We start from the raw sequence: 21,579 nt of genomic DNA, 5'->3' as shown, positions 1-21,579 counted from the left end.
AGTTTAGAACTTTTGCACGAAGCTTGCGTTTGCTGGGACGCGGAGAACACCGTGTCCAAGGCGAAGCATGGTGGCGGTAGCATCATGTGGTGGCGATGCTTTTCATCAGCAGGGGCTATCAAACTGGACATGTATCAGCTCTACACTGGAAAAATTTCATTCCCAGTGACTACAAGCGCTCAATGCCGCCGCTGTGGACAGCAACAGACCCCGTTAACGTCGTTCGGTGTTGCCATGGCAGCAATGACGACAGTTTCCTGATGGACAAAGGACAAGGAGCTCATCTGCATACGCTGAACTTTAAACTCTGCATTCAAGACCGTGGAGACTTGAAATTTCCTCCAAAAGTTCAGAGTATGTTCAATAGCCTAGAGGTCTTTCCCCTCAAGTGTCCTCGCTTTCTTTAATACCGGTACAGTTTAAGAAGGAAAAACATCTGACTTCTGCATTTATTATTCAACTTTATACTTCAGCAGTGTAAATCCTAACGTTCCGGGATATCGTACATGATCACGGCGATCATAAACATCACATATTTTCTCTCACGATGCCATTACTAAAACAAAGCAGTATTATGTACAGGAGCTTTAAGCGAAAACAGATCCCAGATCAGTAACACGAACTGCTCGTTCTAATGTGAAAGGACTTTAAGCGCTATGAAAATTAGCAAACTGATCTCAGGTCAGTCAAACGTTCCGTTTACGGTCATGTATACAAATGCTAAACGTAATGAACGTGGAAAAAAAACTGGATTTCGGATGAGTATAATTAATGGTTTATGTTAATTTATAGGGTCTTTAATAAATAATTATACGAACTGATTGCAGATCTGTAGGATCAACATGATTTATTCTAGTGTATAGGAGTTTCAAGCAATATGAAAAACGAAAAAGCTGATCACAGGACAGTGGCATCAATTATTAAACATTATACAACTCACAGAACTGGTCTCAGGTCAGTGGTGTTACCTGTATTCACATGCATATGAGCCTGGTGAAAGGTGAATAACTGATCTCAGATCAATAATGTTACAAATGTTTGTTTGCACATATTGGTGTTTTAAGCTTTCTGAGAGTTACAGAACTGATATCTGGTCAGTACCACAGGACTATCGGGTCTTAAGGAGGAGTGGAAGTGAGGAATCAGGGATGATAAGAATGAAGAGGAGGAGGAGGAGGAGGAGAGAGAGAGAGAGAGAGAGTTTTAGATGTATGATCTACCCAAATAGCTTGTCCTGGGAGGTGGGGTCTTTTCCTGTGTTAATAGAGCCTAAACACAGGACAGTGCTCCATTCTGCTTGAGGATACACACTCTACACACACACACACACACACACTGCAAAGGACATGGCACACAGTGTCATACTGGATGGACCGGCACCATGGGGCTTCCGGCTGATTGGAGGAAAGGATTTCAACCAACCTCTCACTATCGCCAAGGTGAGCATATGTGTGTGTTTGTGTGTGTGTGTGTGTGTTAGCTCAAATAAGCATATAACAGCCAATTTAAGCTATAATAACCTAAGTGGAAACATTCGAGCCTCTGTGTATATAGTTCAGTGCATGTGTGTGTGTGTCTCTCTCTCTCTCTCTCTCTCTCTCACACACACACACACATACACACATACACAGGAGCAGGAAGTGCACTTTGTCCCTGCAACAAGTCCAACAACGAGTGTTAGAGCGAGTGTGCACTTCAGGAGTGCTCACTTCGAACACAAGACTGAATTTTTTTTTAAAAAAAGAGGCTCGGTTTTGAACCTGACCCAGCGTCCGGGATAGAGTTCTTGTAATTGTAAAAGCCAAAACTAAATTTAGAGAGTGTGTGTGTGATGCTAAAAGTTCAGCAGTGAATCATTCATGAGGAAGGCAGCGTTGGGAACGCTCGCACCTGTTCCCGGAGCGGATTATTGCGGCTCGTTTGAACTAAACAGCGCTGATCGATGGAGATTTTAATGGACCTGATGGATGTGGAACCTGAACGAAACTTTCCTCAACAAAGACGTCCCAGATGATACCGTGTTTCAAAATGATTTAAAGATAACTGTAAAAGCAGACATATTTCAGATTTCATCACCAGCGTAGTATCCCAAACATCAAGAAAACCTAGATTATTAAATGATTTGAATTCATCCCAGCATGTCTGAATACATACGCTTGCCCATTTTTCCTATTTCCAGCACGTCAACTTCGAGAACTGACAGTTCACTTGCTGCCTAATATATATATATATCCCACATCTTACTGTGGCATTTTAATGAGATAATCAATATTATTCACTTCACCTGTCAGTGGTTTAAATGTTATGGCTGATCGGTGTATTTACAGTCCCCTCCGAAAGTATTGGAACAACACGGTCCGTTCATTCGATCATTTGTGCTTTACACCAAAGACATTTAGGTTTGAGATCAAACCTGGATATGAGACCAGAGTTCAGGATTTCGGAGTTTAGGTTAAAGTCTGCTGATTGACTTGTCCAGTCTAAAAAATTCCACCGTTTCCCCCCCGATGAAGAACCTGTGTTGAGGTAGCAGTGTGTGTTGGATCGTTGTCTCGCTGCATGATGAAGTTCCTCCTGATTCATTTGGATGGATTTCTCTGGAAATTGGCAGACAGAATGTCCGTGTAAACTTCTGAATTCGTTCTGCTGCTACCATCATGACTTCCATCATCAATAAAGATTAGTGAGAATGTTCCAGAAGCAGCCATGCAACGTCCAAGCCATGACACTACCTCCACCATGTTCCACAGATGAGCTCGTATGTTTCTTGCTTTCTCCACACTTTGGCCTTTCCATCACTTTGGTAGAGGTTCATTTTGGTTTCAGAACTTTTGTGGTGCATATCTGTATTTCTTTGCGAATTCCAATCTGGCGTTCTGATTTTTACTGCTGATGAGTGGTTTGTATCTTGTGGTACGTCCTCTACTATGTGGTCATTCCAAATTGCTGTATTGGTTACGCTAAATGTTTGTGCAATGCCTCCTTTCCCCTCTTTTCTCAGCTTCAATATGGCTCGCTTTTCTCCCATAGACAGCTCTCTGGTCTTGTTGTTGGTTTATCCTTTTTAACAACAAATGCAGTCTTCACAGGTAACACTGAAGAGTAGATGTTCAGAGCTATTTATTGTTTAAACAGTCAGTCTAACAGAACACACCTGGGTGACAAGAAACACCCGTCATTCACCAATATTTTGTACTCACGTACAAGTTGGGTGGTCTGATACAAAATGTGCTGTCTTCTATATCGTTTAATACATCTGCATATAAGTGCCAGGAAATAATAGCTGAAATCCTAAACTCTCTTCTCGTATTCATCTTTTGATCTCAAACCCAAATGTCTTCAGTCTACAGAAAAGAAAAAAACAGTTGAATTGGCCTCGCTGTTCCAATCGTTTCAGAGGGGACTGTATATATTTATAAGAGGAGATTTTCATACAGTTATAATAAGGTCTGGGAGTTATATTTCTAGGTGGAAAATGTTAATCAAAGCAATTTTAAAAAATTTTAAACAGACTAGAGTGCAATTTAAAAATGCAAAACATGATCTATTAATAAACGAGAAAAAGAGTGTTCTTTAAACATGTTTATACTGTGATATTTTGATACCATGGACGGGATTGTTGATACCATTTATCCATGCTTGCTATAAAATCTCAAAGAATTCAGACTGTTTACCATGCTTTTAATTTTTCCATGACTAGACAAGTGTGTATGTGTGTGTGTGTGTGTGTGTGTGTGTAAGAGTGAGATCTGCTGAAGCGGTTCCTCCACAGACGGACACTTGGACATCGCAGTGTTTTTGCGTGAAGTTTCCCAGCTGTAGTTCTGCTCAAATGAGCTTTGGCTCTCAGTAAGATCGCTCCACACGTCCTGCGTTTCAGCTCAGAGACAGACGGCCATGTTTGGTCAAAAAGTCCTCCAGCTCTGTCTCTCTCTCTCTCTCTCGCTTTGTCTTTCTCTGTCTCACACAGAACAGTTGTTCTGTAGATTCATTAAAGACGTAACTCTGATAGAAAGTGTGACGAGAGTTGAACCGTTGTCCAAACTGATGCTCTGTATGTGGAATATTTACACAACGAGGTGTGATTACGGACACACACACTTATGAGATCTATATAGTACTGAATAAGCTGTGGTCAGGGACGCATCCACAGAGCCCTGAAGATAACGCCTTCACGATGGCTTTCATCTGGCCTATTTAGACCATAAGATGTGATTTGGGACACGTCCAGATATCAAGAGGCATAACTAATTGAGACGCACGTCTAACTGGTCAGATGTGTCTCTCTAGATGTTTCTACATGTCCACAGTGGACCGATGAGAAACATGTGAAGCATTCATAGTTGTGTTTGAGGCCTGTATGTAGTGAATACAGTGTGAATTGACACACAAGCGCATTCACGAATGTGTGTTTGTGAAGTATATAGGGAATAGGGTGTGTTGTTTAGGACACGCCCACAGTGGACTGATGATTGTGAGACATTTGTGATGGTCTTTATGTGAACTGTTCAGTGAAAAAGGTTGATTCAGGACACATCCTCATTAGACTCACGGTAGTGTTTACGTGAGGTATAATGGTGAATAAGGAATGTGGTTTGTGAGACGTTTGTGATGGTCTTTTTCTGGTCATTTGTGACGGTGAGACAATCAGGATGTTTATCTAGCCTATATAGTGACCAGGGAGTGGATTGGGACACGTCCACAGTGGAGCTGATTATGGTGAGACGCCATGTGACTATCGCTACCGAATAATCAGCGAATTCTGTAGTCTACGGAGCTAATTCATGAATTTGTTTCTTTATATTAGTGTGCTAGGTGGTGATCGTGATTTTTTTTTTTTCTCTGTAGGGAATAAGTAGTTCCTTAGGAGTAGGGCACCATTTCAAACATATCTAGAGATCGAAGTAGCGCTAACAGCTACGTTGCTTTTGTAAATTCTCTCTGCTTAAAGAAAAAAAACAAAACAAAAGAAGACCATACACCTGGCTTTGTAAGATCACATTATACTACCAGGCATTTTAATTTTCTATAAAATATGTTTTTACTGCCTCTCATTTTTTATTTTCTTTTTAAATGTTATTAGCCTTCCAGAACTAGATTTAGCTTAGCGCTAATACTTCAGAAAGTACTCCAGAGTCAGTAACTGACTATAATCAATTACTTTGCAAGTTAAAGATTTAGTTTATCATTTAGTAAAAATTTCTTCAGAAATTCCTCAGCCCATGTAGGTAGCGTTGTTAACTAGCATATCGTACTATTAGCTAGCTAGCATTCGGGTATACAAAGCATTCTGTCAGCTGAGCTAATGAGCAGTTTTTCTGGTCATTTCTGTCAGCCAAGACAACTGTTCTTTTTTTTTCTTTTCCACAAGTGCTGTGTGATTTCTCTTCTTCTTTATTTTTGTCAAAATTCCTCATCTCCCTTGTTGATATCAGCTTGCTAACTCGATACAGTGCTGTAAATCTAGTTCTTTCTAAACCTAAAGGGTTTAAAGGGTCTTCTTTTCGTGCATGTACTACAGTCTCTCAGTCTTACAGTCTTATTAAAGTCTGTTTAATTTCGTGACATGTTCTATATCAGTCCCATGAGTTTTGGCTACAGTTGCTATTCCTAGCATTCAGTGAACGCCCTCTTATGAGAATCTCAGTGTGTTTCCTCGAGTTCACACGGGGTCTCGATGGAGGATGGAGAGATTCCATTTTTATTTCTTTTTGGTGCCTTTTGGTAAATATTTAGTTATTCATACTTCCGTAATTCCTCGGAACCGTTTGTAGCTCTGCTGCCTTCACATGCTTGTCAGTGGGTCAGATTTATAGCCGTAATTATGCAGTGAATCTATATCTTCCTAAAATTCCCAATTATTATATATATAAATGTAAACAGTATAACCATCAATCAGCTAATTGTCGAAATAAGTACAACGGACCACTGAAACCGTTCGTTTGACCTCCATTTTGAAAAGGCATGCTAATAGCTAAAACATCGGTATCGAGATTCCCAACTATCTTCGACTGTGTATAGCGCTCATGAATTTACGATTCTGATTGGTCGGAAGGTGTTGATTCATTTTCTCTAACGTTTGTATGAAAGCGCTCGTTCCGATACGTTATCGTTCCTATAGTAACGGCTCGTTCACAGCGGCTTCGGACGTCGGATCCTTCACGTGAATGGATGGAAATAACATCGTAGTGTGATCGTCGACGCGGTGATGTTTTCAGTAAGGAGAGGTTTGTTTGGCGTTTACGAAAAGGAGTCTCCAGCGTCAGCGCTTTGTATCAGTCCGAAGTAAAGCTGTAGCTTTAAGGACAGGGGAGTTCACGCTTTGCGGTTTCTCACGGAACTTGAAGCACGTTAAGCGTCACTGTGAACGGATAGAAAGTACGACACGTTCTTTAATAAGCAATAAATCGTAGTCGTCGTGGTGCACGGGGAATAAAACACTTCAGGGTGTGCTGTCATGGGAAAAAGAAATCAACTCCAGGGTGGTAACAGTGTCTCCGCTTGGTCACACCACCTCATCACTGGATTATTTGACTATAACAGCGTCATACGGTGTGTTTTATTCTTTCAGTCTTCAAGAAGATCAGATCTCAGATCAGATTTACTTGGATCAACGTGTGGTTTTCAGGGCCGTACTCTATATCAGTGCGTGATGCGATGAGATCATCATCCAGCCCAGCGATATTAATAAACCAGAGCAGAGGAACTCAGGAGTAGGAGTGAATAATGGGATCTAAACCGAAATCGTGTGTGCCTTTTAACAGGTTAATGCATATATACATGCCTGTGTGCTTAAGTCACGTAATGCAGTGCACATGCATGTGACGCGAGAGCAGATATCAGCGCACTCGCAGGGTTCGCCTGGAGATTGTTATCCTGTTTACTGTGGAAAAAACAGTTTACACAAGTGCACATACCAGCAGGGGAAAGAATCCACACACACACACACACACACACACACACACACACACACACACACACACACAACTTCTCCCATACACACATTCTCTGGCTCAGTCTGCGCTCTAAGACTCATACACAGGAGCCAGGAGCTTTTATTTTATATATATATATATATATATATATATATATATATATATATATATATATATATATATATTAACTCATTTAGAGATTTTGTTTGTACTAATTAAGCATTTAAACACCATTATTCTATTATGACCTCCATCCCATACCCTCCAAACACCACTTCTCAAGTGCAAGCTGGTACTGTATACAATCCAAACATCGCTGTATGACTTCATCTGGTGCGTAGAAAGGAAAATAGAGAGAATAACGAGGGAACGAGTCTTTATAGCTGCTCTAACGTACGTGAGAACGGGATCTAACTTGGTTCACGCCATTAACCGTGACTATAAATGCATAAAAAGTCATTCTTTAATCAATAAAAATGTCCATTTGTTCTGTGGTATAAAACCTGTGCTTCATCGCACCACCACATCGTTGATTATTTTCCTATAACAGCGCGCCCTGAAGTGTTTTATACCTTATATAGTTCTTAATCTCCCCCGACAAGCGACAGCGAATCTTTGGCTAACGTTTCAGTTATGATCCTCTTCGTTGTTCTTTTTCTTCTTGACGTGTGTTTAAACACGAACCGGCTGCACTCGTTAACATGTCTAATAAACACAAGAGTGTTCCATGGCCTTGTTTTATGTGTGTAACTTGAGCAGGGAGCGGGATTAGATTAGGGAAGGAATACCCTGCGCTAATTCCGGGTCTTTTCAGCGAGTCAGATCATTCGGTTCCGCATCACTGTTTCAGGCAGGATGTTCTTATAAATGTGAAGTTGTCTAGGTATTAATACTTAAAAATGTCGAACGTCTTTATTATCTCTGCTCAGATATCTGCAGGCAGCAAGGCCTCCATGGTAGACCTCTCTCCTGGTGATATTATCCTGGCTATAGATGGCATCTCCACCAGCAACATGATGCACTGTGAAGCTCAGACTCGCATGAAGCAGGCCACACGACAGCTCAGCTTAACCGTCCAGAGGTCAGAGGTCATGCTACACTTTGTTTCATGGAAATAAACCAATCAGTGGACCAACTATATCTTTTTTTTGTTACAGGCCAGAAACCAAACTGTGGACACCTCGAGTAAGAGAAGACGGCAGAGCGCATCCGTTTAAAATGAACCTGGAGGCAGAGAGACAGGTCAGTGCGATGCTAATAACCACGTATACTGTGTACGTATTAGCATTACTTTCTATGTACTGTGCAACAATGGTAAGCGTCTTTAATTTTCCACGGTAGGAGTACAGACCAATAGGCACGGGCCATAACCGGCGAGCCGCGCCCTTTGTGGCGGCGGCCAACATTGACGACAGGCGACAGGTGGTCAGCTCTGCCTACAACTCTCCCATTGGTCTTTATTCTTCAGGCAATATCCAGGATGCCTTACAGGGTCAGCTCAGAGGCCTAATACAGAGCAAGCCAGAGAGGTGAGTGCAGAAGGAAGCTTTTCAGGTCTGAGCCACAATTAGTCAAAAAATGTTCTCTCCAGAACAGTATAAGAGATGCATTTAAGTTGAAACTACACACTGAAATAAGACGAAACTACATAATGACACATTTCCAAAAGTACATAATGACAGAAGGATGAAGCAGATGATAAATATGACCAAACCACGTAATGACAGAAAAAACAACAACAACCTAATGACAGACAGACCAAACTACAGAATAAAACAAGACCAAATGACTTAAGGACAGAAAGAGCAAACTACGTTATGAGAGAAAGAAGAAACTACAGACCAACGTAATGAGGCCACGCCTCCTTCACTGAGACTGACAGACTCAGAGGCCACGCCTCCTTCACTGAGACCGACAGACACAGAGGCCAAACCTCCTTCTCTAAGACTGGCAGACTCAGAGGCCACACCTCCTTCACTGAGACCGACAGACTCAGAGGCCACGCCTCCTTCATGAAGACAGACAGACACAGAGGCCAAACCTCCTTCTCTAAGACTGGCAGACTCAGAGGCCACACCTCCTTCTCTAAGACTGGCGGACTCAGAGGCCACACCTCCTTCTCTAAGACTGGCAGACTCAGAGGCCACGCCTCCTTCACTGAGACCGACAGACACAGAGGCCAAACCTCCTTCTCTAGGACTAGCAGACTCAGAGGCCACGCCTCCTTCACTGAGACCGACAGACACAGAGGCCAAACCTCCTTCTCTAGGACTAGCAGACTCAGAGGCCACACCTCCTTCACTGAGACCGACAGACTCAGAGGCCACACCTCCTTCACTGAGACCGACAGACTCAGAGGCCACGCCTCCTTCATGAAGACAGACAGACACAGAGGCCAAACCTCCTTCTCTAAGACTGGCAGACTCAGGGGCCACACCTCCTTCTCTAAGACTGGCGGACTCAGAGGCCACACCTCCTTCTCTAAGACTGGCAGACTCAGAGGCCACACCTCCTTCACTGAGACTGACAAAGTGGTCACACCTCCTTCACTAAGTCTGACAGACACAAAGGCCACACCTCCTTCACTAAGACTGAAAAACACAAAAGCTGTGCCTTCTTCAATGAGACTGACAGACAAAGAGGCCACGCCTCCTTCAGTGGGACTTGACGGTGACTCATTCTGCTTGCCGGAGTGTGACGCAGGTCGCCTCAGGGACACACAGTCCATCATGTGGCTCACATTAGAACCACAGATATATGAGGTGTGTTAGAGAATGATGGCTAACAGAACAGCTCAGGAATGGACTGTGGGGATATGTCTCTTACAGTCAGGTGAACTTTATGACAAAGGAATGCACACACACACACACACACACACACACACACACACACACACGTACGCTGAGTGACCCAGAATAAAACACGTGAACAGTTCGGCTCAACACAAAACAGATGAAGTCAAAGCAGAGGACCTTGACCTAATAGAGTATGATGATGATGATGATGATGATAAGTGTGTGCGTGTGTGTGTGTGTGTGTGTGTGTGTAGTCCCAGGACGCTCACGTCTATAGAAGAATCAGATGTATACCGCATGCTACAGCAGGAAGAGGGAGAGACGGAGCCTCATGAACCCCGCCAATCAGGATCCTTCAAAGCCTTACAGGATTACATCAACAGTGAGGGTACGACACACACACACACACACACACACACACACACACACACACACACACACTTACATTCCCTCAGTACAGCAGTCCATCATCATCTCGATTGATGGAAACGTTTGACGTTTCTCTGATTGACAGGAACACTTCCAGTCGTGACGAAGTCGGTGCAAGCGCCCATCACTAAGCCTCTCTCGCCTGGAGGAAACCTGCACAAACTGCCCATGTGTGACAAGTGCGGTAACGGCATAGTGTGAGTGTGTCAGAGGAATCCACAGCTTGGAAGATTATCTGGAAGTCGTGTTGTGCATTAACAGTCAGAAATCTATCCTCAAAGCCATATTTTAAAAAAGTCAGAAATGTAACTGTCTGCGTATCCTGCAACAATATTTTCAGAATATTAATGTGTATTACATCATTCAGCAGCCAATCCGGGCTGTTATAAGGGTTATAAAGGCTGTTATAAAGTAGTCATAAAGGTGAAGTGTAACATGAAGGATGCAAGTGTGTATACTCGGCGTGGGTTTTATTTGGGCAAATCCAGGAATCGTAGCGTGTGTGCATATATCCACACGCATCAAATTAGTAACGATAGTATGGTAACGAGACGGAAAACCGGAATAAACGTGGGACACAAAAAATAAGGTTTAGAACGGAATCATACAACTGACAAGGATACAGCACAGTACGAGTAGATAAAATTACTCAGTGACACGCAACAGGTGAACACATTAGGGCAACGAGGAGCAGAAACAGGACTACAACTAAAACAAAGGCACGTGAATAAATGTTCTTTGTCTTTCTCTCTTCCTCTCTCTGTCTCTTTCTTTCTCTCTCTCTCTCAGTGGGATGGTAGTGAAAGTTCAAGATAAGTTTCGGCACCCTGGCTGTTTCGTCTGCTCGGACTGTGAGGAGAACCTGAAGCAAAAAGGCTACTTTTTCATAGATGACGAGATCTACTGCGAAACTCACGCACACGCTCGCGCAAAACCTCCCGAAAGCCCAGACCTGTAGATACTACACACGCACGCACACACACACACACACACACACACACACACACACACACACACAAACACACACTCACATCCAAATATTCTAAAATATTAATAAATAAAAAACCGATACTCACTTACAATTGCACTCACTTGATACACATACGCAAGCGGTATGGTGATTTATTGAGGAAACACCGCAGGATGTTGATCGCATTGGATGTTAGTTTATTTGTGGGTTTTGAAATGTGTTTACACTGTGCTTTACACATACTCTAGGAATAAGCTATTGTGGATAAATATTTAAATAAAATGAAATGTACAACTGTGTGATTATTAACCTGGTAGATTTTCTATTAGAATACGACAGATATTTGTCTCAGTTGCATTACGCTAAAAGAAAATATCCACCATTTACCATAATTTAACTGATAGACTAATCAGCAGCGAACGGATTATACACAGGATTGACGTTAGCAATACGTTCTGAATGAGCCGTTGCTTTAAGCGAGCGTTATGACCAGAAAAAGGGTGGCCGTTTTTTAATAAAAATATTGCTAAGAGTGTTCTAAGACTACCGAGTAGACTACTGAAGACTGAATATGCTTGAAATATATTTTCAAAGATCAATTGTTTGCGTTAGATAAAAGAGAGGACTATTTCGTTCTCCCAGTGTCAGTTTATTTGAGGAATAAAATATAACGGGTGTGCAAGAAACGTCAGAAACTCTCTGTCCTGACTGTTAGGAAAGTGCTGACACTGGAGACTCCTTCCATGAATGTTAAATAAATCTCCTCACAGAAAACGAGTGATGTGGATCGTCCGCCATGCAAGTCCCCGAGCATGAGCTGTTGCTATAAAAACAATAACTAGCATCAGCAAGAGTGTTTTTTTATATATATATATATATATATATAAACCTGTGATTTGCCTCACATCCGAATTACACAGTCATGGGAAACGAATCAATAGATTCCAACCAATCCGAATCGAAGAAGTAAAATTTCCTGTAAATTACCCTCCAGTCCAGTGACACATTTTGCTAATGATGTTATAAAACTGTTCGCTACTAGCTTCAGTGTATTAGTAGCAACATTAGCATTTTTTCGATACACCTAATCATTACGATTTTCATACAGGATTCATTCTCCAGGCTGTGGAATAAAAGAACGCTTTATTATTAGCAGGATTAGCAGGCAGCCATTTTGTGCAAAGACAATCAAACAATCATGTATCTTTTGATAAATGTGTTGTGATTAGCCCAACTTTTACCTTGATGAACTTCATTATTAAAAGATATATCCCCACATCTTTCCCTCTTATATAAGGGTACTTTAGTTATACTTTGTATAAATATGTGTATACATAAATAAATGTATACATATCACTGAAATAGTAGGGTCAAGAGTAGTTATTTTCCTGTGAGAATGTGAGTGTACCTTTAAAATTCATGTACCTTTAAAATTAAAGGTAATTAAAATTACCTTTAAAAGGGACATAACTGGGACGTTTTGAACCATTATGGTGTATACGAAGGGTATATTTATGCTATTTTCTATGTCTTGGTAAACACATATGGAGTTTATTGTAGCGTTGTTTGTTTACTAATCGATTTTAAAAACGGATGAAATAAATGCAGGTTCAGGAATAACTGCAGTATAATCAGACAGACAGATTTATCAGATTTATCACAAGTTTTTAAATTTAGTTTTAGTGATAGAAAATATATTTAAGAAATGGATTTATCTTAAAAAGGAACACAGTGGAATGTCAATAGAAAATGACCCATTAAAAATCCTCATAAATTAAAAGTAAGTAGAATTATTATCCATTATTATTCATTAGTTTTTGGCACCTTTTGCTCATTAATATGGAAATTAAAGCATTGATGGGTGAAGTTACACTTATCCATCTGGCAAGATATTGACAAGAATGTTCTTTTTTGTTTTATTCAAATGAAAAAAAATTAGACTTAACAATTAAGAAGAAAAAGAAAAAATTATAATTCGTTTATATGTGTTTCCTCCGAACCGGCAGGTGGAGCTGTGGCGCATTCGTATACCTTTACACCTCCCTATTTACACACACGAAGAAGTGTTCCTGCTCCGGATATTGATATTATTATGATTATTATGATGATTATCAGGCTGTTTGTAAGAAATGGTTCAGTGTTTTGTCGCGGAATGTGACCACAGTTACAGTAAAAACCAGTGCAGTTTTTTCCGTTTGCCCTCCAACATCCGAACGAGGCGGAAATGGGAGCAGCTCTGCGGGTTCGTGCTTTCTTTTGATTCACTTTCCTGTGTGATTGAGCCAGGGTTAGTCCCAAATCGAGCGGAAGTGCGCTAGGTAGGCTGCAGGAGCGGTCGTGTGTAGTGTGCGTGTCCAGGGAAGGGGAGACATTTTGGATTGAGCCACTGTCATGTACCTGGTGAGTGATAGGATGGTTTGACACGGATTACTACAACGGTATAAACTTTGTCGCAGGACAGTGTCCAAAATGATCCTTTCTCTAAAAGTGCATTTAAAATTAGGAACATTGAAATACATTAATAATGTTTGAAAACAAAATTAAATCATTTCTATGATTCATTGTATTGAAAAGTCAACATTTATATTCTCGTTTATTGCATTTTTACTGCTAACACGTCTTTCAGGCTGTATCCTAATATGTGTGCACTACTTAGGGTATATAATACACTCTACTCTACCTAGTGCACTTTGTCAGTCATTTCAGGAAAGTGATCTCTACCCTGTTATCCATCCATTTCATCAATGGATCTTTATTGTTATATATTATATTATATTATATTATATTAAGTGCACCTTTATAAGGAGTAGGGATTGATTTGGGATACAGCCACCACTTGTACGCCTAGCTAGTGATGATATGGGTTTGAACAAATATTTTAGATGTGTAGCGCACTACGTAGGGTGGAACGATGGATCCTAGACCTTCGTGCGATGTGCTTTTATATGTGAAGATGAGGAATGAAATTGTAAATAGTTCCTTACTGGATGGTATATTATATAAAACCACCACTAGGAACAACGTTCTATTTTCCAGCGCATTTATATAAGGAGCAGAAAACTATTTGGGATTTAACCAATTAAATGGTGATCTAGTGCTCTTTCTTAATATGCGACACACTACATAGTCGACTAACTAGTGCGCTTGCAGATGAAGTAGGACTCTATTTGGGACCGAACCGATATACATAGTGATGTTGGGTGATATTCTGGAGTCTCCAGTGTGTAACAGTCAGAGGTAAAGCTGTTAACAGATCGGTTTTGTGTGTGTGCCCCTGGGTCGTAGGCGTCCTCCGGATTGTTCCAACGAAAACTCGAGGATCTGCAGCTGTCACTTTGTGGGCGGGATGAAATCCGCAGCTCCCAGTGTGTTTACATGGAGTGAGAAGAAACTGTCCTGCTTCACAGCTTCACACACCGACCTGAAGGTGTGTTCCTGCATAAACACACGTCACACCAGTCACACTGAATTCCACTGGATCCATAACGACATTGCGTACATCTCTCTCTCTCTTTCAATCTTTCCCTCTCTCTCTCTCTCTTTGCACACACTACAGGAGGAACCTGAGGAGAAGGACATTGTGAGTGAAGCTCCAGGAAGCGCCGCATCTCTCAGCCCTGCAGGTGTTTATTTTACACTCCTCACTCCACCTGGACCAGTTTGTGTCAGGACCGTGATGGAGGTTCAGTAGTTCCTGAAGGTTCTGGGGTTTGATCCCGAAGGGCCGCTTCTCTCACGTGTGCTGTGATTGTTTTGTGCTTGTGGTGTGCAGGAGGAGAAGAGAAGATCACTCACTTCAAACAGGAAGAGGCCGAAACGGAGATCAGCCCGTTTCAAACAAGTCCATCTCCAGCAGGACATCAGAGGAAATCTGATCAGAATGTGTCTGAGAGTGTGTGCAAGTGTGTGTAAAAGAGATAGAAAGTATGTGAGAGTGTTTGAGAGTGTGTGAGGGTATGACCCTACTGTAAGAATGTGTGTGTGTGTGAGACAGAATGTGACTCTGAGATTGCTTGATGGAGAGAAAGTCCTTGTGTGTGTGCTTGAGTGTCTCAAAATTTGTGAGAATGTTTGTGCGAGTGCGTGTGTGAGAGTGTGGCCGTGAGTGTTTGAGTTTGTGAGTGTATAAGTGTGTGAGTGGTTCAGTGTGAGATGTGAGCATGTTGAAGATTGAAGTGTTATTATTTCCGCTTTATGAATATGCAGTATTACTGTAGGGAAACTACATAATCAGTTTTCCTTTTTTTGTGTGTGAATGCATCATTAATTAGTTGTAATATATTTAAATCATCCTGGTGATGAAATCATTTTTAATTAAAAAATAATACTCCTGACGGACTGTTTTGCTGCCTTTCTTGACTTTTTTTAAAACTAAATATATTACACAAGTGAGAACAGGAACTAACTTGTTTCATAGACTTTCCTATAACTATAGTAAACGCTTCTATAAATGGACAAAATGTACAACGTACTTTAATTTTAAAACAGGCAGTCAGTCACGTCGTCTTTCGACATGTCTCCTCAGCCAATCACCTTTCCGTGCTGCGCTCTCCGCAATGAATATTCATGAGTAGTTCACTAACCCGGAAGAAGCCGCCTTTGCTCTTGTTTGGCTACGTCATTCGTAATGGCTGCTTCCTGAGGACCACGGTTGTGCTAGTCTTGGAGATTTTAGCACACAAAAATGGTATGTAATATGTTTTTGATGCAAATGAGAGACGGTTTATAAACATTTAATGCGCATATGTGAACAGAATGGCGTGTTTCGTGTGTGATTAACGCTATTAGATGGGCTGAAGTACAAATAGCGGGCTACTTCCTATATATGTGCACTATACAGGGTTTAAAGTTAACCGCGTATGCACACTATCTAGGGAAGGTTGTGTTCACTATAGAGCCGTTTGTGCGCCTCCGTGTTTGCTGTAGTAAACGCTTTGTTTTTACCAGCTGTAACAGGTAACTCCAGTTGTATTTATGTCTCTTTTTGTATTTTATCAGGTGCTGACAGAAAATAACAACTTTATTTTCCGACTAAAGGGTGTTTTGGAGTTTTCCTGCCAGCTTGACAGCTCCAATGGTAAAGTTTCCATGGTTAAATGATATCGGCTTGTTGATATAACGGTACAACGGTATACCGGGATAAGTGACTCTAATCTCAACTAGCGATACCGTTAAAGACAGTTCCTGTAAGATCATACTTTTTGGTAATATTCTAAAATTACTTCAGTCTAGCTGCCGTTTCAATCCGTAAAAAGGTGGCAAGTAACCCACAGGCATTACCGTAATTACCCTGACTCAAACACACTGTAATATAATATAATGCAGCATGACTAGTAACGGTAACTTGAACAACATGTACGTATTCTCTCTTTCATTTCTTTAGAAGCCCACGGACAGAACGCCATCTCTAAAGCCTTCCGGGTTCTCCGCTCCAGAATATCATCGGAGAGTCTGGTGTTTATGGTGTGTAACAGCCCCATCCTGCTGTGGCCTAACAAGTCTTGTCACTCCACAGTGGAGAGTCTGAGTGAGCGAACGCCGTGCAGAGACGTCCAGCAGCACATAGAGTGAGTCCCCAGTGTCGGGTCTGATGTATTTATATGTACGTATCATTTGATTGGCCTGGCGGTAAGGCCAGGTGATGATTTTGTTGTGGCGTCCAAGGTCAAAGCTGTCGTGTTAGTCATTGTCGCATTTTGTTTGACAGCCTGGAAGATGGGCCAAACAGGAAGTCCTCAAAAAGGAGGGATAAGAAAGATGCCAGTCCTGTGAGTATACATCTCGATCACATGCTGTGTAGCAAGCTCTAATTCAACATCTGATTCACAGTTTCACAAAACCTCCTCTAGAAGGTGAACTTTAATAAATAAATAAATAAATAAATAAAAAGGTTCTTGGTGCTTCCTGCGGAGCCTAAAGCTCAAATGTTTCCACAACAGGAACCTTTTCAGGAACTCTGTACATGTCCATGCTTATTCTATCACATGCCAAAACCAGGGAAATGTTTCTCCGTGTTGGTCTCCATGTGTTCTTTAGATCACGGTGAACCTGAAACTGTTGATGGAGGTCACCGAGTCGGGAAGCGGCGGTGCACTGAGTCTGTGTAGAGTAACGAAGAAACAGCAGTGTGTGACGATGCCTCTTTGCATGGACTGTGTGATCAACGCAGGCGGCCATGACACTCTCGGCTTGTGAGCGGAAAATATATATATATATTTTTTTCTTAATAAAATTTGCTTTTAAAATGAATATCAGTCCTGGTCTCTCCAGCGATCCAATACTGAAGGTATAAATGTGGAAATTGGGATAGTATGCATCTCTTGTGATCCTGATATTTCTGTCTGTCTCTTGCAGTGTGTGCTCTGGCCTGGTGGCGGCGCTGCACGCTCAGCTCTCAGACATGGAGCAAACGGTGCTTAAATACAGGAAGGACAAATCTCTGCCCCTTCCTGAGCCTTTTCACTTTCAGCTGCCTGCGTCTGACCGCCTGCTCACTGTTATTTACCCTGCTGGGGTAACAGACGATCAGCTGCTGTCTGTCAGAGAGGCAAGACACACACACACACACACACACACACACACACACACACACACTGGTATATAACCCCATATTTAAGGTGCGATTATATATGCGTTTGTCTTGGTTTTTGTTTAGATCAGGTCGTTTATGATACTTTTCACCATTTGTTTTTTTGTTTAGAGTAGGACATTTCTGATACTTTTGCCTATATATAATATAAAATAATATCATTTTGCAATGCGTATCAAACACAGGAGCTGCACAGGAAGCACGACTTGCTCCACGACCGGCCGTATTTCCGGCGCGCCAACGCCTTCCACTTCCCGGGCGAGCCCTATAAAGATGGTTACCTGCGCAGTCCACACACACACCTCAACGCTCCCAGTATAGAGGACGCCAAGGTGACGTCACGCCGTAAATTTAAACATTAGTGCGCTAACCGTAGACTGAACTATCCTACACAAAAATACCGCCCACCCTCCCATTTCTCTCTGTTTTTGCCCTCCAGTTGTATGTGGTGCGTGGCGTGTACAGTTATCATCACTACATGCAGGACCGGGTGGATGATAACGGGTGGGGCTGTGCATACCGCTCGCTGCAGACCATCTGCTCCTGGTTCCAGCAGCAAGGCTACACCGAGAGAACCGTCCCCACACACAAGCAGATACAACAGGTACACACACACATATTGTTAGAAGCGGACAATCTTTCTATAATCGCGCATTTTTGACTTGCTCAATGTATTATACATTGTCATGACAGTGACTCTTTGGTGTTTATGGTTTTATGGTGGCTTATTTATTCATTTACACTGTGTGTGTGTGTGTGTGTGTGTGTGTGTGTGTGTGTGTGTGTTCAGGCTCTGGTGGACGTAGGCGATAAGGAACCTTCCTTTTTGGGTTCTCGTCAGTGGATCGGCTCCATCGAGGTGCAGGCTGTGCTCAACCAGCTGCTGGGAGTCAACTCGAAGATCCTGTTCGTCAGGTACATCACCTGCGTGTGTGTGTGTGTGTGTGTGTGTGTGTGTGTGTGTGTGTGTGTGTGTGTGTGTGTTACCATTATAGATCTATTTTGCTGGCATACAGCTGCACTTAGCAAACTTTCAACAGTATGACAATGAAGGACGTCCCTACTAAACATGGGCGGAGACGACGTTTGATTTGATCGACCAATCACAAGCATGATTGGATGACATCACTTTAATAGTTTATAAGCAATAGTTTATCTTTAGATTAGACTCCAGGCTTTAATATGTGTATTGTTTATGTTTTTGGAGACCGATAAAGGTAGCGCTGGATTCAAAAACAGATTTTTTTTTTTTTAAATTTTTGAACGTTTGATTTGAGCATTTAGTGAATTTCTTCTCTTGATGTAGTCGTGGATCTGAGCTGGCTTCCAAAGGCCGAGAGCTGGCCAATCACTTCCAGACTGAGGGCACACCCATCATGATCGGTGAGTCAAGTGTCTCTACGTTCTAATTCTTAATGCTAATTGTTGAAGATTAACCCAAGGTTTGCACTAGCAAGTGACGAGTCTTGCTTATCTTGCTTGCGGGGACGTTTGTGAGCGTACGCTGTCCAGTAGAGCCGCAGGTTAGCAAAGCGAGCTCACCAGAAGCACTGATGGGCTCTGCTACTTCCTTCCAAGCTTTATTTTTCTTCACAATAACTCTTCACACATTTACTGAAGTCGTATATGACAGGATAAGACATGAGATAAACAGGAAATGGGAACAAACTGAAAGAAGGAACTGATTTGGACTGCGGAATCATTCAAGCTGATCATTTAGATTTGTTGCTTTACGGAGTCATACCTAGTACTCAAGCTGCTTCATTTCACCTCTAACTTGACATGTATGTAATAAGTTGATAAATTCCACATCTGTTTTTTTTTTTTTCTTTTGTCCATGCCAAAAGGAGGGGGCGTCTTGGCACACACCATCCTCGGCGTGGCCTGGAGCGAGACCAGCGGACAGATCCGCTTCCTCATCCTCGATCCACACTACACAGGAGGAGAGGACATACAGACCATCACTGATAAGGTATGACTGACAGCATGGCCAGCCAATCAGCACACTGAGTCTGGTTACATTCAAGAATTTCTGAGTCGTGTTTTTGTTTCGTCCTGATCGTAAGCTGAGAAAACACCAGGAAGTTTCGGGGCTGAAAGCAACACGTTCTAGCTGATTCAAATGAATCCGTACGTTCACAGATCGACAGTGTTACTGGTTGGAGTTCGTTTTTGTTACTTTCGCCTGTTTTTTGTCTAGAGTAGGTCGTTCTTGTTCGTTTCACCTTCTCGTTAAAGTGGGTCGTTTGTGTTGCCTTCTAGTTTAATCATTTTGTTTGTCGTTGTGTTCCCTTGGTTTTGGGTAACCTTGGGTTATGTCATTTTGTTCCCTTGGGTCAATTATAACTTATTTTGAATAATTTCCTGCTGCTTTGGGTCATTTTAGTTACAACATAGCCTGTGGATTGTTTTGCCATTAATCCTATTGAAAATACCTTCGAAAAATACCTCAACCTACTCCGTTCTAATCAAACCAATGACAATCAAATGACAACTTTAAAATGCAAGTCAATTTTTTTAATCGGATGCCTTTTTACTCAGTGTGCACGTCCACCAAAATATGAGCCAAAAGGGGAAATTTAATCTGACACATCATCTTCCATCACATAAAAAAAAAAGTCTTCATGCACCCTGTACACACATCCTGTAATCACACTTCCTTTTCAGAAATTAACCCCTTCAATCCTGTGAGAAATTAGCTGCATTTAATTCCTCTGGTATTTTCGCAGCTCAGTGATCTGGAAAGGAAACGGAACCTTTTATTAAGAAATGAATAAATTTGGGAAATATTTCGAGTTGAGCGATTACTCAACCACGACCTGGGTTAAGACCTGGGTGGTTGGGGGACCACACCGAAAACCTTCACTGGGTGTCATTTTGTTCGAGCTGTGTGTGTGAATGATAACAGATGAAACCATGCGCTTGTACCGGCATGCCGGAAGCAGCATCACCTCTACTGACAGTTTCACTATAACGTTTGATTTATCTGTAAAATACTGTGTGTGTGTGTGTGTGTGTGTGTGTGTGTGTGTGTGTGTGTGTGTGTGTGTGTGTGTGTACAGGGCTGGTGTGGATGGAAGGGACCGGAATTCTGGGATCAGAATGCCTACTACAACCTCTGCCTTCCACAAACACCGAAAATCATCTGAGAGTCCGCAGCGTTAATCCCACAAAATAAAAGAAACAAACAAAAAAAAAAAAAAGCGTTTAACCCACAGCAGACGCCATTCCTCCATTTTGTAAATGGTCCTTTTTTATTTTCAGCCAGCGTTGTCTTGCTCCAACAGAATTCTGTCTTGCTGCTTCTCCAGGCAAAATTAAACTGAACCAGAGCACTCAGACGTCTGCACTGTAACATGCTGTAGTCGACTTCTTCTCAAGACTTGGTGGTAATAAATGGATTTACTGAGCAATTTCTCCACACACTTTCCTTTGAATCGTACTCATTAACTAACACGCTAGCTCGTGATATACAGTGGCGCTTGAAAGTTTGTGAACCCTTTCGAATTTTCTACATGTGAAAAAACACCCGACTTTTAATTTCACCTTCAAGTTAAATGAATTGCTAATCCTAGAGGTTCACATACTTTTGCCACTCACAGATATGTAATAGTGGATCATTTTCCTCAATAAGTAAATGAGAATGTCTTATTTGTTGAATATCTTTTAGGACATCTGATGGTTTTAGGTCATATTTATGCAGATATCTAGAATATATATGTAGAATGGTCTTTAATGTACAACGCGTGAAACTTAGTTCGCATATCAGACTTAAGGCGTGTCAATGAAAAGTATTTTAGTGCACCTGTTCACATTTTTAAACCGCTTTATCCACTATCTGTCTCCTTAAAGTGTTTTGTA

General features: G+C 41.7%; 2 protein-coding genes across 3 annotated transcripts; both read left to right on the top strand.

Annotated features, from left to right (window-relative positions):
* Window positions 1-939: 939 nt before the first annotated feature.
* pdlim3a (PDZ and LIM domain 3a) lies at window positions 940-15,746 on the top strand. Of its 2 annotated transcripts, XM_053619101.1 has the most exons (11): window positions 940-1,439; window positions 7,865-8,016; window positions 8,093-8,177; window positions 8,277-8,464; window positions 9,985-10,118; window positions 10,245-10,356; window positions 10,949-11,113; window positions 14,415-14,556; window positions 14,686-14,752; window positions 14,902-15,031; window positions 15,655-15,746. In XM_053619101.1, exons 1-11 carry the CDS (start codon window positions 1,347-1,349, stop codon window positions 15,701-15,703), a joined length of 1,317 nt encoding a protein of 438 aa, XP_053475076.1. In that variant the 5' UTR covers window positions 940-1,346; the 3' UTR covers window positions 15,704-15,746. The 2 variants fall into 2 exon arrangements, with proteins under 2 accessions (XP_053475076.1, XP_053475077.1); XM_053619102.1 differs by lacking the exon at window positions 15,655-15,746 and having other exon boundaries at window positions 942-1,439; window positions 14,902-15,463.
* Window positions 15,719-21,131, top strand: ufsp2 (ufm1-specific peptidase 2). Its single transcript, XM_053619100.1, has 12 exons — window positions 15,719-15,816; window positions 16,128-16,206; window positions 16,513-16,696; window positions 16,837-16,897; window positions 17,166-17,320; window positions 17,484-17,676; window positions 17,904-18,050; window positions 18,158-18,322; window positions 18,509-18,633; window positions 19,025-19,101; window positions 19,566-19,690; window positions 20,781-21,131. The coding sequence occupies exons 1-12, from the start codon at window positions 15,814-15,816 to the stop codon at window positions 20,865-20,867; spliced, it is 1,401 nt and encodes a 466-aa protein (XP_053475075.1). The 5' UTR covers window positions 15,719-15,813; the 3' UTR covers window positions 20,868-21,131.
* Window positions 21,132-21,579: the final 448 nt, after the last annotated feature.

The sequence above is a fragment of the Ictalurus furcatus genome, chromosome 29, assembly GCF_023375685.1.
Source record: "Ictalurus furcatus strain D&B chromosome 29, Billie_1.0, whole genome shotgun sequence".
NCBI lineage: Eukaryota > Metazoa > Chordata > Actinopteri > Siluriformes > Ictaluridae > Ictalurus > Ictalurus furcatus.
This window is presented reverse-complemented; position numbering and strand designations above follow the sequence as displayed.